Source organism: Lygodium microphyllum, chromosome 19, assembly GCF_053477565.2.
Source record: "Lygodium microphyllum isolate KBCC chromosome 19, Lygodium_microphyllum_v1.1.10, whole genome shotgun sequence".
NCBI classification, from domain to species: domain Eukaryota; kingdom Viridiplantae; phylum Streptophyta; class Polypodiopsida; order Schizaeales; family Lygodiaceae; genus Lygodium; species Lygodium microphyllum.
This window is the reverse complement of record NC_141153.1, coordinates 77,060,001-77,086,045: the sequence shown is the minus strand read 5'-3', so window position 1 is coordinate 77,086,045 and position 26,045 is coordinate 77,060,001. Positions and strand designations below refer to the sequence as shown.

General features: G+C 43.5%; 1 protein-coding gene across 1 annotated transcript in view; it reads left to right on the top strand.

Moving 5' to 3' along the window:
• The first annotated feature begins 5,768 nt into the window (after nt 1-5,768).
• Nucleotides 5,769-26,045, top strand: part of LOC148020053 (uncharacterized) — a 30,722-nt gene continuing 10,445 nt past the window's right edge. Inside the window, exon 1 of the mRNA XM_087700886.1 lies at nt 5,769-6,226. Within this exon, the coding sequence (XP_087557012.1) occupies nt 5,962-6,226 (265 nt within the window). The 5' untranslated portion in view covers nt 5,769-5,961. The remainder of the gene's footprint in view (nt 6,227-26,045) is intronic.

Below are 26,045 nucleotides of genomic sequence, written 5' to 3'. Positions count from 1 at the left end.
TGAAAATTTTAGAACACTTTTGTATACAATCAAAAAACAAGTGTACTAGTACTTAACAACTTAGTCACACTTATACTCCATTCGTACATTGCATTCTCTCTCTCTCTCTCTCTCTCTCTCTCTCTCTCTCTCTCTCTCTCTCTCTCTCTCTCTCTCTCTCTCTCTCTCTCACACACACACACACACACACACACACACACACACACACACACACACACACACACACACACACACACACACACACACACACACACACACACACACACACACACACACACACACACACACACACACACACACAAGCATAATGCATAAAGAAAAATGAAGAAAGAAAAGAAAAAAAGGCTTACATCAACAATTAGAAAATCATGTTTTCTTCTTCTTCTCCTTTGTGGTCTTCCTCCTCCTTTTCTTCTTTTTCTCATTCGTAGTCATTGTCTTCTCCTTCGTGGATCTCTCTCTCTCTCTCTCTCTCTCTCTCTCTCTCTCTCTCTCTCTCTCTCTCTCTCTCACACACACACACACACACACACACACACACAAGCATAATGCATAAAGAAAAATGAAGAAAGAAAAGAAAAAAAGGCTTACATCAACAATTAGAAAATCATGTTTTCTTCTTCTTCTCCTTTGTGGTCTTCCTCCTCCTTTTCTTCTTTTTCTCATTCGTAGTCATTGTCTTCTCCTTCGTGGATCTCTCTCTCTCTCTCTCTCTCTCTCTCTCTCTCTCTCTCTCTCTCTCTCTCTCTCTCTCTCTCTCTCTCTCTCTCTCTCTCTCTCTCTCTCTCTCTCTCTCTCTCTCTCTCTCTCTCTCTCTCTCTCTCTCTTTCACGCTCAAAAAATGTTTTCTTGTTTCGTGCTTTTTTTCTCTACCGTAATGTGTTGCTAAAGACGTCCTTAATGGCATTTGTATCTGATTGGCTAAAATCATCAATATCTGCCCCAATATATTAGTCCATATATTCATAAATATATACATCACTATATAACAAGGCATACATTAATGCTTTTAGCATTGCATATAGTGACAGATATAGAGACATTGAAGGAAAGTGTCACTTCCATCCATGGCTATATTCTCAATGCCTTATACTGTATGCAAGAAAAATGGCATCCTTAACTAGTGTTGTTTTAACATACATGTGTATATATAGTAATAAATTATAATAATCAATATTGAAAATCAAACTATGTATTGTTTTGCCTTTGGGAGGAAAGGATTTGCATATATCTATCAAGATATAAGATAAAAAACAAATATGACAAAAATGAATATCATCATTTGGGGAGAAGAGGAGTTGCATATATCCATCAATATTCAAGAGTAGTGAAAGATAAGTCAAAAGAGAGAGAAGGAGAAACAATCCATCAATATCCTAACTCTTTTATATAGTGTATATTTGTTTGGGGGGTGGGTGGGGGGGGCACTTTGAGTAAAAGGGAAAAATATGGTAGGTATGAGTCTCCTCTTTAGTTTAAGCACAACACTAGTTTTATGTGTGCGTGTCTGTGTGTGTCTATGCGCGTGCATGTGTGTACCTACAAATGTACATTATGACAATAGGTCATGTAGTTTGTGTGCATGTGTACCAAATAAGGGTAAAAAAGTAACAAAAGAATTGTTATAGTGATATGTGTGTGTGTTGGGTGGGGGGGTTAGGATATATTAGACAATCTTTTCTATAGACGTAGACTCTTCATTACAATTCTCAAATGTGATTAAATTCACATATACAATTCTCAATGATATCTAATTTCCATTTATTTATATTTCTCATCATGATGTGTTAACTACACATTAACTAAAAACTCACATTGTTAATGTACTAAAAAGACCATGGGCACAAACTTGCCCATTTGCATTTACACATGTCAACACTCCTATATTCTTTTGGTACTCATGAATCATGCTAGAGTAAATTGTCCTCATTCCATCCTAGTGAGGCTCTCTTGGCTTCTTCATTGTGAATCTATAAAATAAAACTAAGGCATGGCACTACTACTCACCATAGTTCCATAAACATGTTCCTCATTCCATTGTATTCTACTTGTTGGATGCCCTTTAGGTGAAACAATCAACTCAATAAACAAAACCGAGCATCTGAAATTAGATGGGAGTTTTCACCATATTCCTTATGTTGTATGCCAGATATTGTCTTGATGTTCTATCATTAGCTTACATCATGTTATTCTTTTGATGTGTCCCCAAAAACAAGTAATACTTACACTACATGAGCCAAAAGTTGTGAGGTGCTCTCATTAGTTGGAAGCTCCCTCTAACCCCATAAACTCTATAAATTAATGCTTTCAAATAACAAAAAGAAAGGGAGGAACATGATAGAGCACATTCACATTTACACGAATGTTAATAAATTGTTATCTCAACTTGAACTTTGTGCCAATTTTTGAGTAACTTTTAGTTTAAAAATGAAGAAGTACTACCAATTGGATAAGCATTTCTCAACTTTGTGAACAATTCACACCATTCAATGCTAGATCTAATTTTCCAAGCCATAGCAAAAGGTCTAAATAACTTTGATTTTTGTGCCTTTGTCTTTGGTGCAAATGAAATGCATGGACAACCTCAAGTTGCACGATAGTCTAAATAGACTCTAGCTAAATCATCTTATTAATGTATAGGTTATTCTTCATCAAAAAGGGGATTGTTGGCATACCCCCTTTTTGCAAACAACCTCCCTTTGGGCAGAGGAGAGAGAGAGAGAGAGAGAGAGAGAGAGAGAGAGAGAGAGAGAGAGAGAGAGAGAGAGAGAGAGAGAGAGAGAGAGAGAGAGAGAGAGAGAGAGAGAGAGAAGAAGAAGAATTGATCAATGGAATGTCTTGAAAAGTTTTCTCTAGTAAGGGGGTTGCTACCAAACCCCTTTTTGGCAAATAAGATTTTCAAAGTCCCTCCCTCCCTAGGGAGAGAGAGAGAGATTGGTCAATTGAAGGTTTTGAAAAAAAAAGTTGACAAGGGGGTTGTCATTTGTAGCAAAAACCAAAGCCCCCCTCTATCTAGAGATGGAGAAACCAATTTGGGTTTTAAAAAAATTTTAAAATGACCCTTAGAAGAGAGAGAGAGGAGGAGGAGGAAGAGAGAAACTAATCAATGGGAGATTTTGACATTTTTTTTGCACAAAAGGCTGACAAAATCCCCCTTTCTTAGGTAGAAAGTTTTCCAAATCCTCCATCAATTTGAAGAAAAAAATTTAGAAAACCTTCAATTTTTCTCTTCCTCCCCCCCTTTCTCTCCTTGCCCCCCACCCCTATATCCTTTATCTATGAAAGAATCCCCTCCCACCTACCTTCCACTACATTTCAATCTATCACCAACAAGTAAGGTATGTGCTTGTCACACACACACATAGCATGGGTTTTGAATCACATGCATAGGGATACATGTTCTTGTATAACATCTTAGCCCACTATGGTGTAGTATTAAACACCGTTGTATAACATCCTAGCCCATCCTGATGTTTTGTTAAACGCCATAAGGTTGGTCATTCTAAGGTTAACCAAGAGTCCATTGTCCTATGCATAGGATTATGGGGTATCCAAAGGTTTCTTCAACCCCATGGAAAGTCATAAGCATGATGTCATGTGCATACAATAAGAGCGTTATCCAAGAATTGACCTATGGGGCTCTTGTATCTCCTCTACAAATATAGTCATAAATCTCATCAATATATGGTCAAAAAGTGTTCATGAGCAAGGGCATCCCTCGTTCACTCCAATGGTGGAGTGAAATAGGAGTAAGAGACCCTCAAACACATGTACTATACCAATCACCTACTTGTATAATGTGATATACCCCAAGTGAGCTCTCTAGGTATTGCCATGATATATAATATATGCATCAATATGGCCTTGGATACTAGGCATACTTGAGAAAGAGATAGGATGGGAGTTTAAATCCAAGACATGAGAGAGAGAGAGAGAGAGAGAGAGAGAGAGAGAGAGAGAGAGAGAGAGAGAGAGAGAGAGAGAGAGAGAGAGAGAGAGAGAGAGAGAGAGAGAGAGAGAGAGAGAGAGAGAGAGAGAGAGAGAGAGAGAGAGAGATGAGGGGTGGCAAGAATTGGAGAGAGAAGGCAGGTAAAGAAAGAGGTAGAATGGAGTGTGGATATATATATATATATATATATATATATATATATATATATATATATATATATATATATATAGAGAGAGAGAGAGAGAGAGAGAGAGAGAGAGAATGAGGAGAAAGGATAATTGGTGAATGAGAAAGTTGGGGGGGAGAGAAAGAGATGGATAGGTGGTGGTGGTATTGAGGAGGGGGAGATTGTGGCGATGGTAGAGGAGGTGGTGGTGTTAGTGATGGTGCAAGTGGAGGTGGTCATAAAGGGGGTGGTTGCAACAAAAGATGGAGCAAGTGAACTATGTGGAACAAAAATTGGGGGGTTACCAAAAAAAGCTCACTCCAAAAGCTCTCTTCTTGTATATACTCGTAGGTTTGTAGGCCTACTCAAGGTACTTGCTTACCTTTGATTACTAGATTTCATTATCATTTGGAGTCATTTTTACTTGTGGAGCTTTCTCCCCATTTGCATCATTTGGTATAGATATATAGAGTTAATATGGCTTCTCCATATATATGCATGCATTGTGTTTTTTTTTTCTAATGTCCAATCTAACTAGACTCGATACTTAGTGACTATTGGATTGGGGCTCATAGCATGAAACTACTTGGTAGTTGATGATCAACACTTTGCATTCCTAGTCCATTGCATTGTCACCATTTGATGATCCTACTAGGGGGTTGTGTAAAATTGGTTAATCATTATGGGAGTGGGAGAGCACAATTATGAGACTAGTGGGAGATTGAGGGTAGGGCGAGCTAAGAATGGTAGGTCATCAAGTGTTAGAACCAACAAGCATGGTAGAGGAAATGACCATTAGACTAAGAGGAACAAAATTCTTAGCCTCCTTTTTGGTGTTAGAGTAGGCAAGACATATGATATATTGCTTGGGAGACCTTAGTTGAAGGTGGCAAAAGCCTTGCACAACTTGAAAACCAATGAGCTCTCTCAATATAGTTTCAAGGGGCATAATAGATTTGAGCTAATAGTTGTTGTCTTGAATCTAGAAGATCAATACGCACACTTACTTCTTATAGGGGAAAATAAGCCCAACCAATGGCATGTTGTGAGGACACAAAGAAAGGAGTTGAAATGAGAAAATATCCATGGAGGATGAAATAAGCACATCATAGGAGTTTAAAAATATCAAAATCAACAAAAACCTACCAACATAATTCAAAGAGAACAAGTTAATCTATTTAAGAAACTGAAGGATGTGTTTGCCTAGCATTACACTTATTGGAAAGAAATTGATACTTAAGTTTATTAGCTTAAGGTTGGTGTAAGACCGACTTTGCCTGCAAGAGATGGCACCTATGTATCAATCAAGTGAGGGAAGAATGCTTCTCTCTATCTTTAGTGATGTTTAGACCATCCTTCAAATACCAGTGAGAAGCTAAAGTTGGATAGAATGCATCCTCCAAGCTCTTGCTCAACTACAACCCATTGAGTCTAGCCTTGCAAAGAGAATTTGAGAGTGCACATGAGCTCTAGAGACATTTGGAGAGTAAAGTGATAGACATGGGTGAACTTTTTACATTTATAACCAATCAAAAAAATTAAAAATATCATTTTTTTGGGTGTAAAATATGTCCTTTTGATGTGTAAAAGCTTTATGTCCATATCTAGGCCCAATTTCAAAAATTGCATGCCTACTCTAAGCAAAGGTGAGCATCGCTGTTTAGTGTGTAACCAGCCTGAGAATACCGTACACCAGCATGAACAATAGCGATCAGCCACATCGTGAATATTCATTCGAGGATGATTCAAGTCTCAAGCAAAAACCTTCCTATCAAAGGCTAATATAAATATATAGCAGGTTTTGCGTAGCGTAGCTAGTCCTTTGGCTCTTGTATTTTGGGAAGCTATGGCGTCAGTGCGGCGCTCCATGGATCTCTTCTTCAGCGCCTTCTTTGCGCTTCATGTCGTAATTACCATTTTCGCTGATTCGCAGGTGATCTTCCCTGCTCACTGGTACCCGCAGTCTCTGCAGGACCTGAATCGGTGGTACGTGGATTTCTCGGGGGACTACCTGGTAAGAGACAAGCCACATTACTTTCTGGGGCTTGTGTATGCAGAGGTCTTCTTCCAGCTTCCCCTTGTCTTCCTCAACGCTTACGGATTTTTCTATGGTAACATCCCTTCCCCCCACCCCCTCCCGCTTCTCTCTCTCTGTGCGTGCATGAGTTGAAGAACTGAATTAATCACGCCAGGAGATGTTTTTTGTTGGTGTAAAACTAGCTCTAGGTGAAACAATTGCTGCTCAATCCAGAGCTGAAGAACTGACTCTCTCTCTCTCTCTCCCCACCCCCTTTTGGCAATACATTCTCTCCCTCTCTTTCCCTCTCTGATTTCAAATTCCAATTTCAAGCTCTCTGCTCTCAAATTCTCCCTACTCCCTCAAGCTCTCCTACAGCCTACCTCTGCTCTCAAGCTCTCCATCCTCTCTATCCTCAGCCTCTCCATATGTAAATTCCTAGTGTAAATAATCTAAATGTTTGAAGTTTATTGCTTTAAGTCCCAACATTATGTATAGGCCTTAAAATTATATGCACAAATTTTTCCATCGGACGAAACATTAGAGACACGTCCAAGATTTATTAGTTTGATTAGTACCTGACTAGTATTGGATGGTACTAATCGGATGCCATTGGACGAGATAACCATGCTCAATACTAAGAGGTAGGAGGGAAGCATAGAATAACAAGGAAGAACAGGCCGCCGTTTTTCTGATTGGTGTGAATAGGGTAGGTCTTTTACGTGCGATAACATGCAATTGATTGACCATGGATTAGCAACAACTACTCTCTCTTCTTTTTTTCCTCTCTTCTTTGTCACTGTCTCTAATGAAAGAGTAAGTAGGGCCCCTACTTGTTTAAACAAGCTACCCCTAGCTTATGAGGAGAGCAGTTTCTAATGATAGAGTAATTAGGGCCCCTACTTGTTTAAACAAGCTACCCCTAGCTTATGAGGAGAGCAGACCTTGTGCTTGTCTTCAAGATGCCCCCTTAAGAAGCAACCCCCTACAAATATTAAGCAACACAAGATACCAACAAGTGGACCTTGTACACCCACTTCAATGGTTGCTCTTCTACCTCTTTTGGTCACACTTGTGGCAACATATGGCAGGATCACCTTTAAACATCCCTAATGTATTTGTTCAGCTATAGGACTTATTGACAGGATCTTGGTTCTATATGGATCACTTCATGCGTCTAATTGCATAAGAGCATATTCAAGGAGTCCCATGATGTAGATAGCAATTGGTTGTAGATGGTTTTGTCTCTCCAGGTATGCATATCTATTGAGATTGGCTGGGTATAGGGCTTACCATGAGAGAGTCATAATATGCTATTATGCAATACTCGGTGAAGTAGAGCTAGGGAGCAACTAGATCTATAGAGAGGGTCAATACACTATGAGATACAAGTGAGATATAGTTGCTACTTCAAAGAGAGTTTTGGGCATGTTATATCCTTGGATATTTGGATGGGCACTAGCAACATTGATCACAATGGTGGTTACTTAATGACCTACTGTGAATCTAGATGGATGCTAGTAGCATTCATGTGAATTGCACCAGGTCACTTTAATGACCATCAAGACCAATGCTGCTAGTGTCCATCTGAATTTGCACTAGGCCTCTTTAATGCCATTGTGACTGATATTGATAACACCCATCTGGATGTCCAAGTTGTAACCGGGCCACTCTCTAAAGGTGTCCGAATTGAGGTGCTTGTCATGTTTCTTGCTAGACATTAAAGTGAATTGGCAAAACCACCAGAGAAACCTCCTATCATAGAGGTCAATCATTGAATACATACGAAATATTTTGCAGTCATGCAAACCTACAATCCAATCAGTACATGTTAGATATTATGCAGTCATGCATATCTATGTTAGCAAATTAGACATCTCATGTGTGATTCTGTGCATTTTATATGGGTATTTATTATTTCTTGCCAAGGTTGATGTGATCGGCTGCCCTATTTTTGGGCACCAACATTTTATTGGTCGACTTCTACTATAGGCATCCTATTTGGGTTGGCCGATGTATGCATGAGCTGATGTAAAGGCAAACTCCCCCCTCACTCTTTTGTCATTCGCTCAGTAGAGATAGGCTTGTAGTCTTGCATATGAAAACACTCAAGAAGCTACCCAATGTACTTAAGACTTCCGCAAAATAATGCCCCCCTCAACTACAATAAACTATATGTCAAGATAGTAGTGCAAGTGGCCAGGTTCTGCCACATCAAAAGCTTGCTGCGATCCAGCTTTCAAAGCTGAAATATGTGTCTCATGAGGTCCAGTCAACAACATATTATCCACATAAAGAATGAGGATCAAGAGGCTATTCCTATCTTTGCGGACATAAAGTGTGCTTTCAGTGTGTTGAAGCCAAGAGCAATCAAGTATGCATGTATCTTCCCATACTATGTCCTAGGTGTGAAGAAAATTGCTAGGGTTTGCATTGAGGACACACAGAGTGTACGACCATGACAGAAACACAAAGAGACAGACAGAGACACAGAGGGTAAAACTCAAACCTAAACGCAAAACTCAAAACTCAAACCCTAAACGCAAAACTCAAAACTCAAACACAAACAGAAGAAGGGAGAGAGAGAAGATAACTCTGAAGTGAATGAATGTTGTAAATGAATGTAAGAGTGTATAGTGTGCTCAAAGGCAGAGCAATGTCAGAGTGTGACATCCACCGGAGATGGATCTCGAGTCTGTGACCACCAGTCGGAGTGTAGGAGTACTGAGTAGTGAATGGCAGCAGTCTGGTCACCAAAACGCAGCAGTCTGGAGGCTGGAAATTGGTAAACGCAGCAGTGTACCACCGATCCGAGGTTGGAAACTTTGCACAGTTTGTTGTAAATAGCAGGCTGAAACAGTGTCTGATGTGGTTGGCAATGACTAGATGATCAGATTGCAGCAGATGATGATGTCACCGGCAAGTGATGTTAGCAAGGACGAAGGCGCCAAAACAGGAGCAAACACGGATGGAGTGGCAGCAGTCTCGAGGGTTGGACAGCCACGTGGGAGGAGGCTGATGGCTGAAATCTGCACGTGGAGTGAGAAACTTGCACAAACGGAATGAAGCTGAATGGGGACAGTCTGTCTATTTATAGATGTGAAAGGGTGCCCCAAAAGTTAGGGTTTCCACTGAACTCTCTTGAACCGCTCCCCATTTTAGGGTTTTTACTGTAAAAGAGCATTTTTAGTGTGTTTTGGGGCTGTTTAAGAGGCTAATCAGCAAGTAATGCATGTTTTAGCTCAACATCCCCTCTCAGGCCCAAAACTGAACCGAAAGGTTAGGCAAGCCATTGTGATGTTTACTTAACCCAAGGCGTCCCACCCCAAAGCAGCCAGGGCATCGGACAAAGGGTGCACGTCGGTTGCCCAGTGGCCTACCAAGACTACAGAGGCGATGGTTATCTTACCAAGGGAATCCAAGTAGTCACCCCAGAGAGGACAAGGCATTGGACAAAGGGTGCACGTCGGCTGCCCAGTGGCCCACTAAGTCCTACAAAGGCGGATGGAACTATATGGAACTTTTTTTTTTTGAATAAGTGAGATAAATTTTATGGGATGCAGCCGATTGAGTAAAAGTGACCCAGAAGACAGGAGGAGGGAGGGTACATCCAACACATCACAAAACAGTACAAGCTAACCCATCCACTCAGGGTGTTGACGACGAGAAAAAATAGGTGATGAGGTATCCATGTGATGAAGGATGGTGGGGTGGTAACAACATTCGCAAGTGGAAACAACTTAGGATCCACTCAAGTGGTGCTCTGCACAATGAGATGCAAAGTATGCTACATGTTGAAGAATGCTCATGCAACAGGTGCCACTTGGACAATGTCCCTTGTGGGAAAATTGTTCACTTGCCCGGGTGCTCTAGTACAAAGATCATGAAATCATGCAATGCAAAGGGTAAGGTATAACAGGGGGGAAAAGCCGATGTCGAAGACAATGTGTTGAAGCCTGTAGAATACCAAGAAGGGTAGGAACTGTCAGAGTGCAGCGATGCGGAAGCGTAGGACAAAGACTGAGAGAGAGTGAACACAAAGAAAAGAGGGAGAGAGAAAAGGAAACAGCGTAACACAAAATCTGCAGTCTAGTATGATGTACAAGAGTGTAGAAATATACACGGGGGCAGAGGAAATATCTGCGCGCGTCTCCGTCTTGAAGACCTCGATCTCCATCAGTCCGAGAGCAGTCAGTCTCAACAGACCAACTCTGACAGATCTCAAGCTCAGAATGATAGGAGAGTGTGCCATCAAGTGGCTATATATAGCCAACAAATAAAAAATGCCAACACCAGATCGGCTGCAATAAATGCAGCCGACTGAATAAAATAATGAAAAAACTGTCCGACTGCAGCTTGCACTGTCCGATTGCAGCTGCTGACGTGGCACTATACTACCTGCTGACGTGTCCTCTGCCGTATGTTGTTGACGTGGCACTGTGGCTGTATGATTGTCTAGGAAATCACAGTCTACACCCCCTCTCAGATTTGAGACAGGTCAAAAGACTGAGGGATCTGGAATGTTGCTGAAGAAGAGCCTAGGGTAGTGTCTTCGTGAACAAAGCTGCAAGAGTATCCTCGGTCTTGCAGTACTCCACATCAATGGTCCCATCCTGAAGCGTCTTCCGAAGGAAGTGATATTGGATCTCAATGTGCTTCATCCGAGCATGGAATATAGGATTCTGTACCAAGGCAATGCAACTCTCATTGTTGCACCGCAAAAGAGTAGGACGAGTCTGGGGGCAGCCAAGCTTCTCCAACAATCTCCGAAGCCACACAACCTCACAGGTGGTGGAAGACGCAGCCCGATACTTCGCCTCAGTAGAAGAAAGGGCTACTGTGGGCTGCTTCTTGCTACTCCAAGAGATAACACCTATACCCAAGGTAAAACAGTAACTTGTACTAGACTGCCGGTGGTCCACATCACCAGCCCAATCTGAGTCGCTCCCACCTGCAAGAACAAGATCTGAAGCATTTGTGCTGGCTGGATAAGAAATCCCTAAGTCAGAGGTCCCCCTCAAATACCGAAGAATCCTTAGGGTAGCCTGCCAATGCACTTGGTTGGGTTCACTCATGAACCCTGCTAAAAGACCCACAGCAAAACAAAGATCAATATGAGTGTTGAGAAGCCAAATCAAGGATCCAATCGACTGCGGTAGCAGGAAGCATCCGTCAAGGGAGAATCTGAGTGTGAAGTGGTATTCCAGTTCGGATCCATAGGAGTAGTAATGGTCCGACAAGTCTCCATCTCAAAAGTCACCAAGAGCTTCTAAATGTATCTCTACTTAGAGATGAAAATCCCCCTCTGAGATTGATAAATCTCGTGACCCAAGAAGAAATGAAGAAGCCCCAAATCCGTCATCTCGAACGTCGGATGTAAAGCTGTCTTGGTCTCTTGGACCTTCTGTGCATGATCCCCTGTCAGAATCAAATCATCAACATACAACACACGACCAGCCTTGGAAGTGTGCACATAGAGTTGGGATCGGCCGTGGAGTGTCCATATCCAAATTGCGACTGAAGAAATGAGTTAATCTTCTCGTTCCATGCACGCGGAGCTTGCTTGAGGCCATACAAGGCCTTCTTCAACCTGTAGACTTTCCCAGCCGAGGACCCAAAGCTAGGAGGCCGCTCAACATAGATCTCCTCCTGCAAATCACCATTGAGAAAGGCTGACTTCACATCCAATTGAAAGACAGGCCATCTCCTATGGCCAGCCAAGGCAAGAACAGCTCGAATAGTCGCCATACGAGCAATAGGGGCAAAAGTATCATGGAAATCAATGCCTGTGCGCTGAGCAAAACCTTTAGCAACAAGACGAGCCTTGTGCTTGTCCAAAGAACCATCACTAAGGTACTTGGTCTTGAAGACCCACTTGATGCCAATCACCTTCTTGTGAGAGGGACGAGGCACAAGAAACCAAGTGCCATTCCTCTCAATAGCCTCCAACTCGGCTTCCATAGCCTTTCGCCAATGGTTAGACTGCAAAGCCTCCTTCACTGAAGTGGGCTCGCGATTGTGCATAACATGGGTCATCAAACAATAGTTAGAGCAAACAAGCTTCGTAGAATGTGCCTGATTCCTTTGTGACCTCCGCGGTCCATTGTACGGTTCCCACTCCTCAGGGACCCCCTCGATCCTTGAATCACAGAGTGTGTCACGGGCCCAACGAGGAGGAGGACGAACCTCTCCTTGTCGCTCTCCAGCTGCTAAAGACTCGGGTACATCCATCGGCGGAAGCTTCTCGGGGGTGGCCGGTGGAAGGGAAGACTTTGAATCAAAAGAAGAATCTCCATCAAGAGGCTCTGGCTCCAAAGGAACTGTCTCAGGAGCCCAACTCTCCCCTGGATCTCCAAGGACGGGGTGCTCCTTAACCCCCTTAGTGGCCGGAACTTCCACGAACCGCACATCTCGGCTTATGGAGACATCTCGCTTGACGGGATCAAACAGACGATAACCTTGGGACTGGGAGCTGTAGCCAACAAAAACCTGTCGTTGGGAAGCCGCCTCGAACTTGTCACGCTAGGTCTTTGGGATGTGCACATAGGCGTCACACCCAAAGATCCTGAAATAAGAGACATCAGGCTTAGTCCCCAAGTAAGCCTCAAAAGGTGTCATCCTGTCAACGGCCGAAGTGGGAGATCGATTGAGGATGTGAACTGCGGTAGCCACTGCCTTGGCCCACAGAAACTAAGGTGTTTATCTGTGCTCCATCATGGTCTGCGCTATCTTGATCACACTTCGGTTCTTCTACTCCAAAATGCCATTCTCTTGAGGAGTACTGGTGTTAGCAAACTCCTGGTGAATGCCCCTATCTGCACAAAAACGAGCAAACTCATTAGACATAAATTCACCTCTCTTGTTTGAATGCAAGGTCTTCAGTCGTCGGCTAGATCGGTTCTCCTCAAAGAGAAGCCAATCCTTGAAGTGAGAGAAAGTCTTCGACTTTAATGTCAAGAAATAGGCCCATGTCATCCTACTGTAGTCATCTACGATCAACATGAAGTACAAGCTCCCCTTCAGGGACTCGGTCCTCATCGGGCCGCAAAGATCCGTAGAGACAAGCTCCATAGGTGAAGTAGACCACCTCGAAGCTTTGTTGGGAATCGCATCCGATGCAGCTTCCCACGAATCCAGGAGATACATGGCTGATGGCTCACCACTATGTCCGGCAAACCTCGGACAAACAATCCTTGCGACGCCTTCCAAAGGTATTCATAGTTCAGGTGGCCAAACCGAGCATGCCATAGCTCGGACTGTGTCTGAGAAGTAAGAAGAAGAGAAGTAAGAGTTGTAGAAGACTTCAATTTGTAGATGCCATTCTCCTCATACCCTATAGAGAGAACCTGTCTCGATCCACGATCAAGGACTCGAATAGTATCACTGTCAAACTCCACCAAGAGGCCAAGAGCACAAATCTTATGGATCGAAAGCAAATGATACCCCAAGCCTGGCACATGCAACACCTTAGAAGTGTGGGTACCACCACGTCCATTTGGAATAAGCTGCATCTCACTCCGCGTAGCAATAGACATAGAAGAGCTGTCTCCAATGAGAATCTGCCCACGCGAAGGTCGCAAATGGACAACACCAAGGGGAGGAGTCATGTGTCGGGAGGCACCATTGTCCACGATCCACTCAAGAGCCTAGGGAGCTGCCATTGCAGCATCAAAAGTCTTCATTGTAGAGTCCTCAATGACTGCTAAGTGTAGAAAAGCAGCTGATGAGGATGCAGCCACCGCTCCAGAATCCTTCGTGTTCTTCTTCTTGGTGTCCTTCTTGTCTTTGTCAAGGCAATCCTTCTTCCAATGATTGGTCTTACCACAAATATGGCAAGTCGATTCCTTCTCCTTGTCCTTCTTGGATTTGTTATCCTCTTTCTTCTTCTTTTGGTCCTTTCCCTTCTTCTGAGAGGCTTGATTAACCAAAGCCTCTGATTTGGAAGCATTCTGTCCCTTCAATTGTTCCTCTTGGTCCAAGACCATAGGAACCAACTCTTCCCACCGAAGAGTCGACTCCTACCCTGATGCAATAAAAGACCGAATCGTGGCGGCAATTGGGACAGTAAAGTGATCGCCATGTCTTCGGAGGAAATAGGCTTCCCCGCATTTTGAGCTTGTATCTGAAGCTGCCGAAGCTTGTTGATGTGTTCCCGAAGCGAAAAAGACTTATTCACGGATACGGTCCGCATCTACACCTCCAAAGAAACTCTCTTCATTAGGGTCATCCGGTTGTACATCTGGTCGAGCTCCAGCCATATCTCTTGAGCCACCGTCAAGTGCTCGATGTGAGCTATCACGGCTGTGGTGCAAGACAGAAAAAGAAAAGAACGAATCTTGACATTCAGTTTGTCCCAATGAGACTGGGCCTTGGTCAACTCCGCACGAGCATTGGAAGAGAGTTTGGACTCATCTCTCACCGAGGGCCTGTTAATCTCCTCCATCACTAGTTCCGCCAAATCATAAGACTCCAAAATGGCCAATATCATCACCCACTAGATGTGGTAATTGTCACCATCAATCTTTTGATCCGATGGAAGAGCCGGTAGGATAGGCACCTTCGTGTCCATGATCACCTGGAACTCCAAATCAGTCTCTGTAGACATGTTCACCTGTAATGCCTGCACAAACGCAAAATCGGTCCCCTCTGACTATGTAAACGCAGCCTTCTAGGGCTAGTTCCTCCACTGCCCAAACCTTCTTCACCCGCCGGAGGCGATGAAAAGGTAAAATCTGCAATGGAAGGCCTAAAACGCAGCCTTCCTCCTCTTTGAACAAAAATAACCTGCAGCAAATTCACCAGTTGGACTCCTTTCCCGCACACCCATGCTCGCTTCAGCCTTGATCCGATGTGCAGCCCTCCCGATCGCCCTCGAATCCCGGAAACGTAGCCTTGTGATGCGCTGAAATCTCCTCTTTAGGTAGGTTCAGCACTCTGTCAGTCCGTCTTCACCGCTCTGATACCATGTCAGAGTGCAACGATGCGGAAGCGTAGGACAAAGATTGAGAGAAAGTGAACACAGAGAAAAGAGGGAGAGAGGAAAGGAGACAATGTAACGCAGAAAATCTGCAGTGTAATATGCTGTATAAGAGTGCAGAAATATACACGGGGGTAGAGAAAATATCTGCATGTGTCTCTGTCTTGAAGACCTCGATCTCCATCAGCCCGAGAGCAGTCAGTCTCAGCAGACCAACTCTGACAGATCTCAAGATCAAAATGATAGGAGAGTGTGCCACCAACTGGCTATATATAGCCAACAAATAAAAAATGCCAGCACCAGGTCGGCTGCAGGAAATGCAGGCGACTGAATAAAATAATGAAAAAACTGTCCGATTGCAGCCTGCATTGTCCGACTGCAGCTGCTGATGTGGCATCTTGCTGACGTGGCACTGTACTGCCTGCTGACGTGTCCTCTGTCCTACGCTGCTGACATGGCACTGTGGCCATACGATTGTTCAAGAAATGATTGTCTAACAGGAACCTCCTCTCAACTTGGATGTAGATGCCGAAGAAGGAAGAGGAGCCTGATGGCGGTCTTTGGATGGTGCCAAGAACCATAAGGAATGAAAGAAGAGGAAGTGGATGAAGTGGATGAAGCACCCCGCTAGAAGAGCAAGGTAGAAGTCACCGCCATGATAGCATTGAGAGAGATGTTGCACGATCCGCCTCGGGAGGGGAAACCGCCATGGTGGAAGAAGAGCAAGCACTCCTAAGATGATGAAACCATGAAAGGAACGGTGCGCATCCCCATGTCTCTAGCCCAGGTAGGATCAAAGCAATTTACAAGTTAGCCCTACACTGAAAGACAAAACCCTGCAAAAGAGATGAGAATCTGCAAACATAGAGGTTAGTGGTGAGATGCTCCAAAACAAAACAGAACAGAAAGAAAATTTAACTTAAAATAAATGCAATGAATGTGTATGTGTGTGAGTAAATGCAGCGGAAGTCAAAATAATGGAAAAGCTAAGGACAATGAATCCTATGGGCCCGACTCTAAGAGTGCGAAAAATAAATGTTAGATTGATCTAGGGTATCCGAAAGGACCTAGAAACATGCTAGTCTAAGAAGGTGGCTACCATCGCGTACGTCCAGTGGCAGGGTTCTGCCAAGGGAATGCCTGACGAGGTGGGGAGGAAGGTGAGATAGATGCATGAAGTGCAACGGGATCGAAACCTGCAGACCAATCAGCCAGTCCCTTAGGGGTAGTGAAAGAGATGGGCTGTTGAGGCTATACTCGAGCTACATGCCCAACAGCAACAGGGGGTGTTGAAGGAGCAGATGAAGCAGGAGCGGAAGGTGTAGCTCCACTGGACTATGCAGTCGCAACGGTCTATAGAGGCTTTTTAGGTGGAAGATCTTGGGCCCTGGAGCGACACTCCTTGTTCACATGGCTTGCTCTCTGACAGTGTGTGCAAAATCGGTTTTTCTTAGGGAGTTGTTGCCAGATAGGTCTAAATTCTTTGGTTCCATTTGAGGAAGAGGAGTCACCCCTTAATTGGCTTGCCTTTGCATCTTGCAAGTTCTTGCCACTGGTGGTTTTCCCTCCTGAAGAAGAGGCAATCAACCCCCTTTGCTCTGAATAAGGCTGTGATGAGGATTTCTTGTGGACTTGATCATGCAGCCTTGCGTAACGCAAGAACTGACACTCAAACTCGTAGAAGGTTGGCAATTGAGATTGGGAGATGATGTGTTGAATGAAATTGAAGTATTTTTCGGGCAACTTATTCAAGAAGAATGTAACTTGGTCGTCATCTGACTTTGGAGATCCAATAGTGGTGAACTTGGCAAGTAACCGCCTATATTCAGCCAGCTTGACTTTCAGATCATCCCCTTTCTTAATAGAAAACTCTTGAAGCTCAAAATTGAGATTGATGCGCCGAGTACGATCATGAGCCGCATAGCGGTCTAGAAGGTGACTCCAACGCTTTGACGCGAGCGGGAACTGCTGCAACTGAGAGTGAAATTTAGGAAGCAATCCTTGCATCAACTCGACATTGGCTGTGGCATTGTAGGCTCTCCATTGACGGATGTAATCAGGGTGAGCTAGGCATAGGCTCTAGACCAATGATGTGTCAGAAGTGGAGCAGCGGTGGAAGCATAAACATGTGCTGAAATAAACTGCTGAAACACAAGACAAAAAGAGAAAAGAAAAGAACACGATACAGATGAGAACTCAGATGTATGCACGGGAAATGGAATCCATATATCTGAACACGAGACAGTCGCATACAACAGTGAGTCACTGGCTGCGTGGGCACTGGCACTGGCTCCTCTCTCCACAGAGTCTGCAGATGGTGAAATGAAGTTACTGACTGAGGAGGAGCCACTGAGTATAAATAGGCTGAAAAAGTGGGGAGCAATAATGCTGGTCGGACAGCATTAAAGCTGGCCGACTAGTGCATAAAAATGCCCCACTAGAAAAATACCTAAAATACCTAATAAAAATTGCCCAGCCCAGATCAAGCTCAGACTCACACATGAGCTGACAAATACTCTGCTAACACCCTCTCTCAGATCATGAGTGATCTGATACAATACAATAGTACAATGAAAAGGGATCAGAAACTATACAACATAGAACCACCAAGTAGAACCATGGATACCCAAGCAGTGGGTGATCAAGCCACCACCAAGGTGCCTCGGAGAGAACCTGATGTCGATGTCGATCGTACCAAACACCCGAAAATAGAGAAGATCATAGCATGTCTCTGTGTCCATCATCAATGTCTCGCAGGAGCATACAAGACCATCCTGTCAAAAATGCCTCTGAACATATGTGACCATGGAGTCCCCGCCTTTGGCCAGACCGCCAAAGTGTCCCCTCATGTGAGCTCCAGACGAAAGCCTCCCGCTCTCTGTCAGATAACGAGCTCATCATGAACCTGGATGTCAATCCCAGCTCCAGGATTTGATTCCGCCAGACTGAAGTCGATGCGTCAGGGACATCCCTCTCTGGAACCTGTGCACCTGTATCAAAGTATAGATGAGGCGCGGCTGCCCCATCTGAACACCCGCTCACACTCCCTCTCTGGCACAAGAGAGTCGTGAGGGATGACCTCATCACCACCACTAGAAAGCAGCCGAGGAAGGGGCCACCAAGCCCTTCCCGCGATCCGAAGAAGAGGATCCCTTCTGCCCCTTGGACTTCACCTTGGTCGGAGGATCGGAGTCGGAGTCTGATGAAGGAGAGGACTCATCGGTAGAGTCAGCATCCCGCTTCGTCTTCTGCTCCTTCTTCCTGGAAGCCGCTAACTTCTTGCAGTCCTTCCGCAAATGTCCCTTCTTGCCACAGTGGTAACACTGGGCCTTCGACTTCTTCTTCCCGTCACCCCTCTCTGAAGCTACATAAGCCTCACCTCCATAATGTGCCGGAAGCCGCCCCTGTAATCTCAAGGATGTCTCATGTAACTTATCATCAGTGGAAGTGCACGAAGGAGCCATATGGAGAGGATAAGAAGAGAAGTAGAGAAGAGATGGAATTTAGAGAGGAAACACAGCCAAAACACAAGCACAGACTACAGAAAAAGGGAGTTCACATGCAATAGAACCCAAAATCTGATCAATAGAAGACAAAATCTGCTGCAGAAAGTCAAAAAATCAGTCAAAAACAGAGAAAACGGCCTGAAGTAACAGTCACCCAGCCACGAGAGATGCTGAATCAGCAAAACGCAGGCTGTAAACTGGAGAAAAACAGGTAGAAAACTGTCGCCAGCAGCTGCAGATGAAAAACGCAGGCAGCAGAGGGTGCGGAGGCAGCAGGCGATGGCAAAACTGAAAAAAACGCAGGCTGAAAACAGCCCCAAAACAGGTCGCCTGGCTGCGAGAGCAGTCGTCTGATCAGCAGGGGTATAAAACAGTCCTGAAATCAGCAAGAAAACACAGCAGAAACACAAATCCTGAAAACTGATACCATGTCAGAAGTGGAGCAGCGGTGGAAGCATAAACATGTGCTGAAATAAACTGCTGAAACACAAGACAAAAAGAGAAAAGAAAAGAACACGATACAGATGAGAACTCAGATGTATGCACGGGAAATGGAATCCATATATCTGAACACGAGACAGTCGCATACAACAGTGAGTCACTGGCTGCGTGGGCACTGGCACTGGCTCCTCTCTCCATAGAGTCTACAGATGGTGAAATGAAGTTACTGACTGAGGAGGAGCCACTGAGTATAAATAGGCTGAAAAAGTGGGGAGCAATAATGCTGGTCGGACAGCATTAAAGCTGGCCGACTAGTGCATAAAAATGCCCCACTGGCATAAAATGCCACACTAGAAAAATACCTAAAATACCTAATAAAAATTGCCCAGCCCAGATCAAGCTCAGACTCACACATGAGCTGACAAATACTCTGCTAACATGATGAGGTCCCAAAGACCCCGAGACTCAAGCACTTGTTGTATGAAATTAGACCAATTGGTGAAATTTGACACATTAAAACGTGTCTTATCCGTGAAGGCATTCTTGGCCGTTGCAACAGGAGTGGTAGTGCTCGGAGATGGATAGTGTGAAAAAGTGTAGTGTGGGTAGGATGGGGGAATGGAGTACACTTGGGAATGGGCCCCAGAGTGCCCACCAGGCATGCGTGTAGTGTGCAAGGTGGATCCATAGGTAGAGATAGGCTGACTAGGCATGGGTATGGTAGCACATGAACCCAAGGAGGTGGGATGGGGACACGGGAAGCAGAAGATGGGAATCCCTACGTAGGTGTAGTCCAAGGAGAGTGTGAAGACGCACCATAAGTTGAGGATGGAAACCCCTGCGTATGAGTGGTTATGTGAGTTGTGAAGCTGGGGAGAGTGAGGGGGATGCCCATCATAGTCGACCCAGGAGTTATGGGTATGCTCATTTGCTGAAAGGTGAGAGCCCATCATAGTCGACCCAGGAGTTATGGGTATGCTCATTTGCTGAAAGGTGAGAGGCACTGTGTTAAAGGGTGGCATCCCCCCTAATGAAGTACCATGGTGCAAAGAGGTAGATAAAGGGGTGGAGAAGGAAAAGGCTCTAGGAGCGGAGATGGAAGATCCAACCCCTTAGGGTGTGTGATGTAGATGTGGAGTGTAATCCAAGGTTTTGGAAAGATGATGAGAGGTGATCAAGGTGTGATATAGAAGAGGGTGGGATGGGAGGGAAGTGAGAAGTGTGTGTGATATGCTCAAATGAAACAGAAGCTGTAGATGTACTTGAATTCTGTCTGCTTTGTGAGCCCCCTTTATTGAAGTTCACTTACGCAAAGCCATCTGGATCCTGTACCTCAAAAGAAGAAACATGCGAGGGTTTTGATTCATGCAACACAAAAGAATTGACAAATTTGACATTGGACCTGGCTCAGATGATGAAGATGGATCACCAGACGTTCCGAATACTGTATGTCCTCCATGATCGGAGAGGTGGCCAGTCTCACCAACCGGTCCGGATGTGGTAGCAAAACTGGTAGGAGGGGTGTAAACATCACCGTACTTGTTGCGATAGTACTTCTCAAAGTCCTCCTCTGTCATGTTAGTGAAATCTGGTGACGGTGGAGTGTTGTCCTCCTCACCGAGTCCATAATGCCATCTTAGGGTCTCCAATGATGGAGAAGCACGATAAGATATCATAGAAATTGGAGAAGGAGGTGTCTGGGACATTGTGATTCGGTTACGAGTCGCATTGTGTGTCTCGCACAAAGACTAGCTCTCCACAATATCTGCAGGATACTCTTTACAAGAGCACCGGCTCTGATACCATGTGAAAAAAATTGCTAGGGTTTGCACTGAGGACACACATAGTGTACGACCACGATAGAAACATAAAGAGATAGACACAGACACAGAGGGCAAAACTCAAACCCTAAACGCAAAACTCAAAACTCAAACACAAACAAAAGAAGGGAGAGAGAGAACACAACTCTGAAGTGAATGAATGCTGTAAATGAATTTAAGAGTGTGCAATGTGCTCAAGGGCAGAGCAATGTCGGAGTGTGACGTCCACTGGAGACGGATCCCAAGTCTGTGACCACCAGTCGGAGTATAGGAGTGCTGAATAGTGAATGGCAGTAGGCTGGTCACCAAAATGCAGCAGTTTGGAGGCTGGAAACTGGTAAATGCAGCAGTGTACCACCGATCGGAGGTTGGAAATTGTGCACAGTCTGCTGTAAACAGCAGGTTGAAACAGTGTCTGATGTGGTTGGCAATGACTAGATGATCAGATCGCAGTAGATGATGATGTCGCCAACAGCGGATGTCAGCATGGATGAAGGCGCCAGCAGCAGGAGCAAACACAAATGGAGTGGCAGCAGTCTCGAGGGCTGGATAGCCACGTGGGAGGAGGTAGATGGCTGAAATCTGCACGTGGAGTGAGAAACCTACACAGATGGAATGAGGCTGAACGGGGGCAGCCTGTCTATTTATAGATGTGGAAGGGCGCCCCAAAAATTAGGGTTTCCATTGAACTCTCTCGAACCGCTCCCCAATTTAGGGTTTCCACTGAACTCTCTTGAACCGCTCCCCGTTTTAGGGTTTTTACTCTAAAAGAGCATTTTTAGTGTGTTTTGGGGCTGTTTAAGAGGCTAATCAACAAGTAATGCATGTTTTAGCTCAACACTAGGTGCCTGCTTTAAGCCATAGAGGGCCTTATGCAAATGGCATACTTTGCTTTCTGACCCTTTTTGAACAAAACCAGGAGGTTGAGTGACATAAACCTCCTCATGAAGATCACCATTCAAAACAGTATTCTTCACATCCAATTGATGCACATGCCAATCATAATGAGCAACCAAAGCAATGACACTGTAAATGGTGGTCATTCGTGAAGTGGGTGCAAATGTCTCATTATAATCAATCCCATGGTGTTAGGCATACCCTTTGGCAACAAGGCATGCCTTGCAGCGATCAATGCCACCATCAGATCTGCATTTTAATTTGTAAACCCACTTAGTGCCTAAAGCATGCTTGCCAGCAGGCAAGTCATATAGCTCCCATGTGTCACTTTTATCAATAAAGTTTAACTCTAATTGCATAGTTGCCATTTAATGTTTGTCTTGTAAAGCATCATGTAAAGAGACATGTTCTTTTATTGCATGCAGTAGCTACAAGTGCTTGTGCGGCCAAGTTACCATGTGCGTGGCCAATGGCTGCTCTAATTCTATCGGGAAGAGGAATGGGCTGTTTGTTGCCCTGTAATTTACCTAATAGCCATCCAGGGATGGTTTTAGCTTCCGGAACAACAGCTCTCTCATCGGCCACTTCATAATCAGCAATGCCTTGATCAATGGGTTGAAAGTCAGGCTACTATTTGCATGTGTTTGCTGCTAATATTGCTGCTGTAAACCCTCAATAAGTTGTTGAAATTTACCAAAATCAGGTTCACCTTGCTGAAAATAAAGGCAACAAATTGTCAAACATGTCCATAGGCCCCACATTGGGTGGATTTTGTCAGTCCATGAAGGGCTGACCCACATGTTCATTGAATACCATATCTCTACTAACAGAAATCTTGTTGTTGGAGGGTTCGTACAAGCGGTATCCTTTGCTTTCTGCACTATAATCAATAAAGATGCATTTGATAGCCCGTCTTCCAATTTATGTCTTCGTGGTTGTGGCACTAAAGGATATGCCAACCAACCAAAGACATGGATATGTGACACCATTGGTTTTCGGCCATTCCAAGCCTCATAAGGCATACAATCAGCCAAGGCTTTAGTTGGGCTGCAATTGAGCACATACACTATATACATGCTAGCATCAAGCCAAAACTTTGGGGGCAGCTTATTGTGTGACAGTATACAACATGCCAGTCCATTAAAGTGCACTTATTTCTTTCAGCCATACCGTTTTGTTGAGGTGTGTAAGGCGTAGTACATTGATGAATAATGCCCCTTTTAGCCAAAAGGGACTTGAACTTCCATGACATATATTTCCTCCCTTGATTGGTACGTAGTGTAATCAACTTACATCCATTGCCATTTTCAGCCAAGGCCAAGAAAGTTTTTAAAGCATGCAAACACTTCAAATTAGTGCTTCAAAGCATATACCCAACAATGAGGAGTCATGTCATCAATGGAGGTAACAAAGTACAAGTATCCTTCAATGGATTTGACATGCATGGGCCCACAAACATCACTATGCACAAGCTGTAATTTTTGATCAGCATGCATAGTACCATTGTTGGGAAACAAAGCACGATGCATTTTACCAAGTACACAACTTTTACATACATTGTGAATAGGTCCTTTCAACGGAGGAGATTGAGCACCGTATTTTTGCTTCTTAGACATAGCAAACTACCATAATTAAGACAACCAAACCGAGCATTCCATAACTCAGTGTCATCCACAATGGTGGCATCAATATGGAATGCATCCTCTGATGCTCTCCTCTCATATAAATCAAGCTGATAAAGCCCATTGTACAAAGTACCAGTGACAATGAGGGTGTCCCCATCACTATAGTCATAGACATTGCATCGATCCATGTGGATTTTAACCATCTACTGATCTGTTGTGGGAGGTGCAAGAGGAGCTAGAGCTGAAGATCCATTGGTGATTGTGGATGAGCTAAAAGAAATTGTGACATTCTGTGTAGCAAGGCCTGCATGCCTAACTTTTGAACCACATATATAGCCCCAAAGCTTCTTGATGTATGCCCATAGGGATGATTAGTGTCATCTAATTTGTTTGAGTTCCGAAACATGTTGAGTACATTGTTTTGCTGGCAATTGCTTGCTGAAATTTTTGGTTATTGTCCAAAGTACAGTTGCAGATGCAACTCAAAAAGAAAGCAAAGGAAATACCAAAAGCTTTCAATTTTTTGAAAAATTGATGGCATCAATGAAGAAATCGCAGTTGAAAGGGCTCCAATGTGTGTGAATGTCAATGTAGAAGGTATGATTGGCCTTAATGTCGATGAATTTGGAAAAATTTCACAAAAGCTCCAAATTTAATGGGTAAAATTTGGTAAAATTTGAGCTTGAATATGAAAAGCCCCAAGTTTTGGCGCAAGACCAAGCTATTTCTAATTCCAACCCTCATTCACATGGGTGTAACCAAATTGGTTATCTTAGTCCCTAGTTCACAATGAAGAAGTTGAAACCGGTTCTTTGGATGTTATTCATATTGTTGCTTATCCAAATTGATTTACACCCTTGTAAAAGGCCACTACGTGTGGGATCTCTTATTATTGAAATGTCTTTGTAAAATCCCAAAAAATATCACTTTCGTTGTATGGAGTTAGACTTTGCCGTGGGAAATAACTTGGTAAGACCTCTCCATCAAGTAGAATGTCAACTTAAGATGTAATTAGTAAATTCAGGGGGTTCAGATTCCACACTTGGGTAATCCAAAATAATGCATCTTCTTATGTGCAAGAGATTATGGGGCATCATCATTGGGAGATACACAACAACAAGCTTAGGAGAAGAATATGAAGCAAGCAACAGGAAAGCATTGGGGTACATAGCAGGGGTGTTAGGTCATGAATGCATACATCACATTGATGGTATTCTAAATGCAAAGTTAACATGGGAGGAGCTCAACAAAGTTTTTGGCACCGAATCCAAGCACTCCAAAGTGAATTTTTTTTTTGCATGTTTCACGGTCTATAGGAACGAATGGGAATAGATCTTGAGCTTGGAGGCCTTCGTTAGTAAATTCACCACCTCATTGCAACCAATTTAATATGTGTTATGCCTAGTGTATAGAACTTTAGCCCAACCAAGACAAACTATTAGTCCCTTTTGATTAAGGTAGTATACAACATATCTCCACTCCAAAAGATGGCTTGGTGAACATTTAATGCACACATAGCTTCACTTGCTTGTGCTTATAATATCCATGATGAAAAAATGTCAGCACAACCAAGACAACCTACTAGTCCTTTTGCTTAAAACAATATAAAAAGATGGCTTGGCAAATGTTTTATGTGCACATAACTTCACTTGGGCATATTGCTAAACAATTAGAGCCAACCCCCCTCCCCCTCCCCCCCAAACCTCGACCAAACCAAAAAAACCACACACAGACACACACACACACACACACACACACACACACACACACACACAAAATGATATGACCTTGTTAATAGTTGCAACCTTCAAGATCATTATAATCACAATATCAATAATATTTAAATAGTTAAGATAGTGAGATGCGTTAATTGTATGATCTCATTACTAATATTAATTCTAAGGTACATCATCACTACATAGCACGATTACATAGATAACACATTTACATAATAATGTTACAAAATTTTCTAGTTTGGAGAAGCGACCTAGCTACAATAACAAAGTAATCCAAGTAAATGGATATGAAGCCCAAAATCTAAGTTAAAAAATTAGGCCCAAAAATATAAAACACAAGACCATACATAGCATGAGACATTGTTGGTACTATACTCCCAAGAATAGTAATGCAAGGAGTAGCACCCTTGCTTAGACTTCAAGAATCACATTGTGGATCTTTGTAGATGGCAAAGAAACTTAAACAAATCATTTCTCAATAGTTGATCTTTGATATGGTTTACCTTGTGTATGATGTAGCACTTGCCATGTGCTCTAATAAAATGAAACATTATATAAAGCACATATATGCTCTAGATCGGTGTAAACAAAGCTAAAATATGGTGTAAATGTGATAGAGATGGGTATTGCTACAATCACTGCTATGTACCATTTTTGTCTATCGATTTTAGAAATGGGGCTACATAACTCTAGCTATACTCAAGACAGTATCTCCCTATGGCTTAATCTAGATCCCTTTGGCTCAATCTTTAATCCAAATAATGGCTTGGTGAACATTTTGTCCACACAAAACTTCACTTGAGCACATTGTTAAGACAAACCCTTGGAGCCAAATGCCAAGGAAAGGCTATTGTGATGTGATGATCTCCAACTAGGGTAAGGGGGCGAGTAACATGATGGCCCCTAAAAGA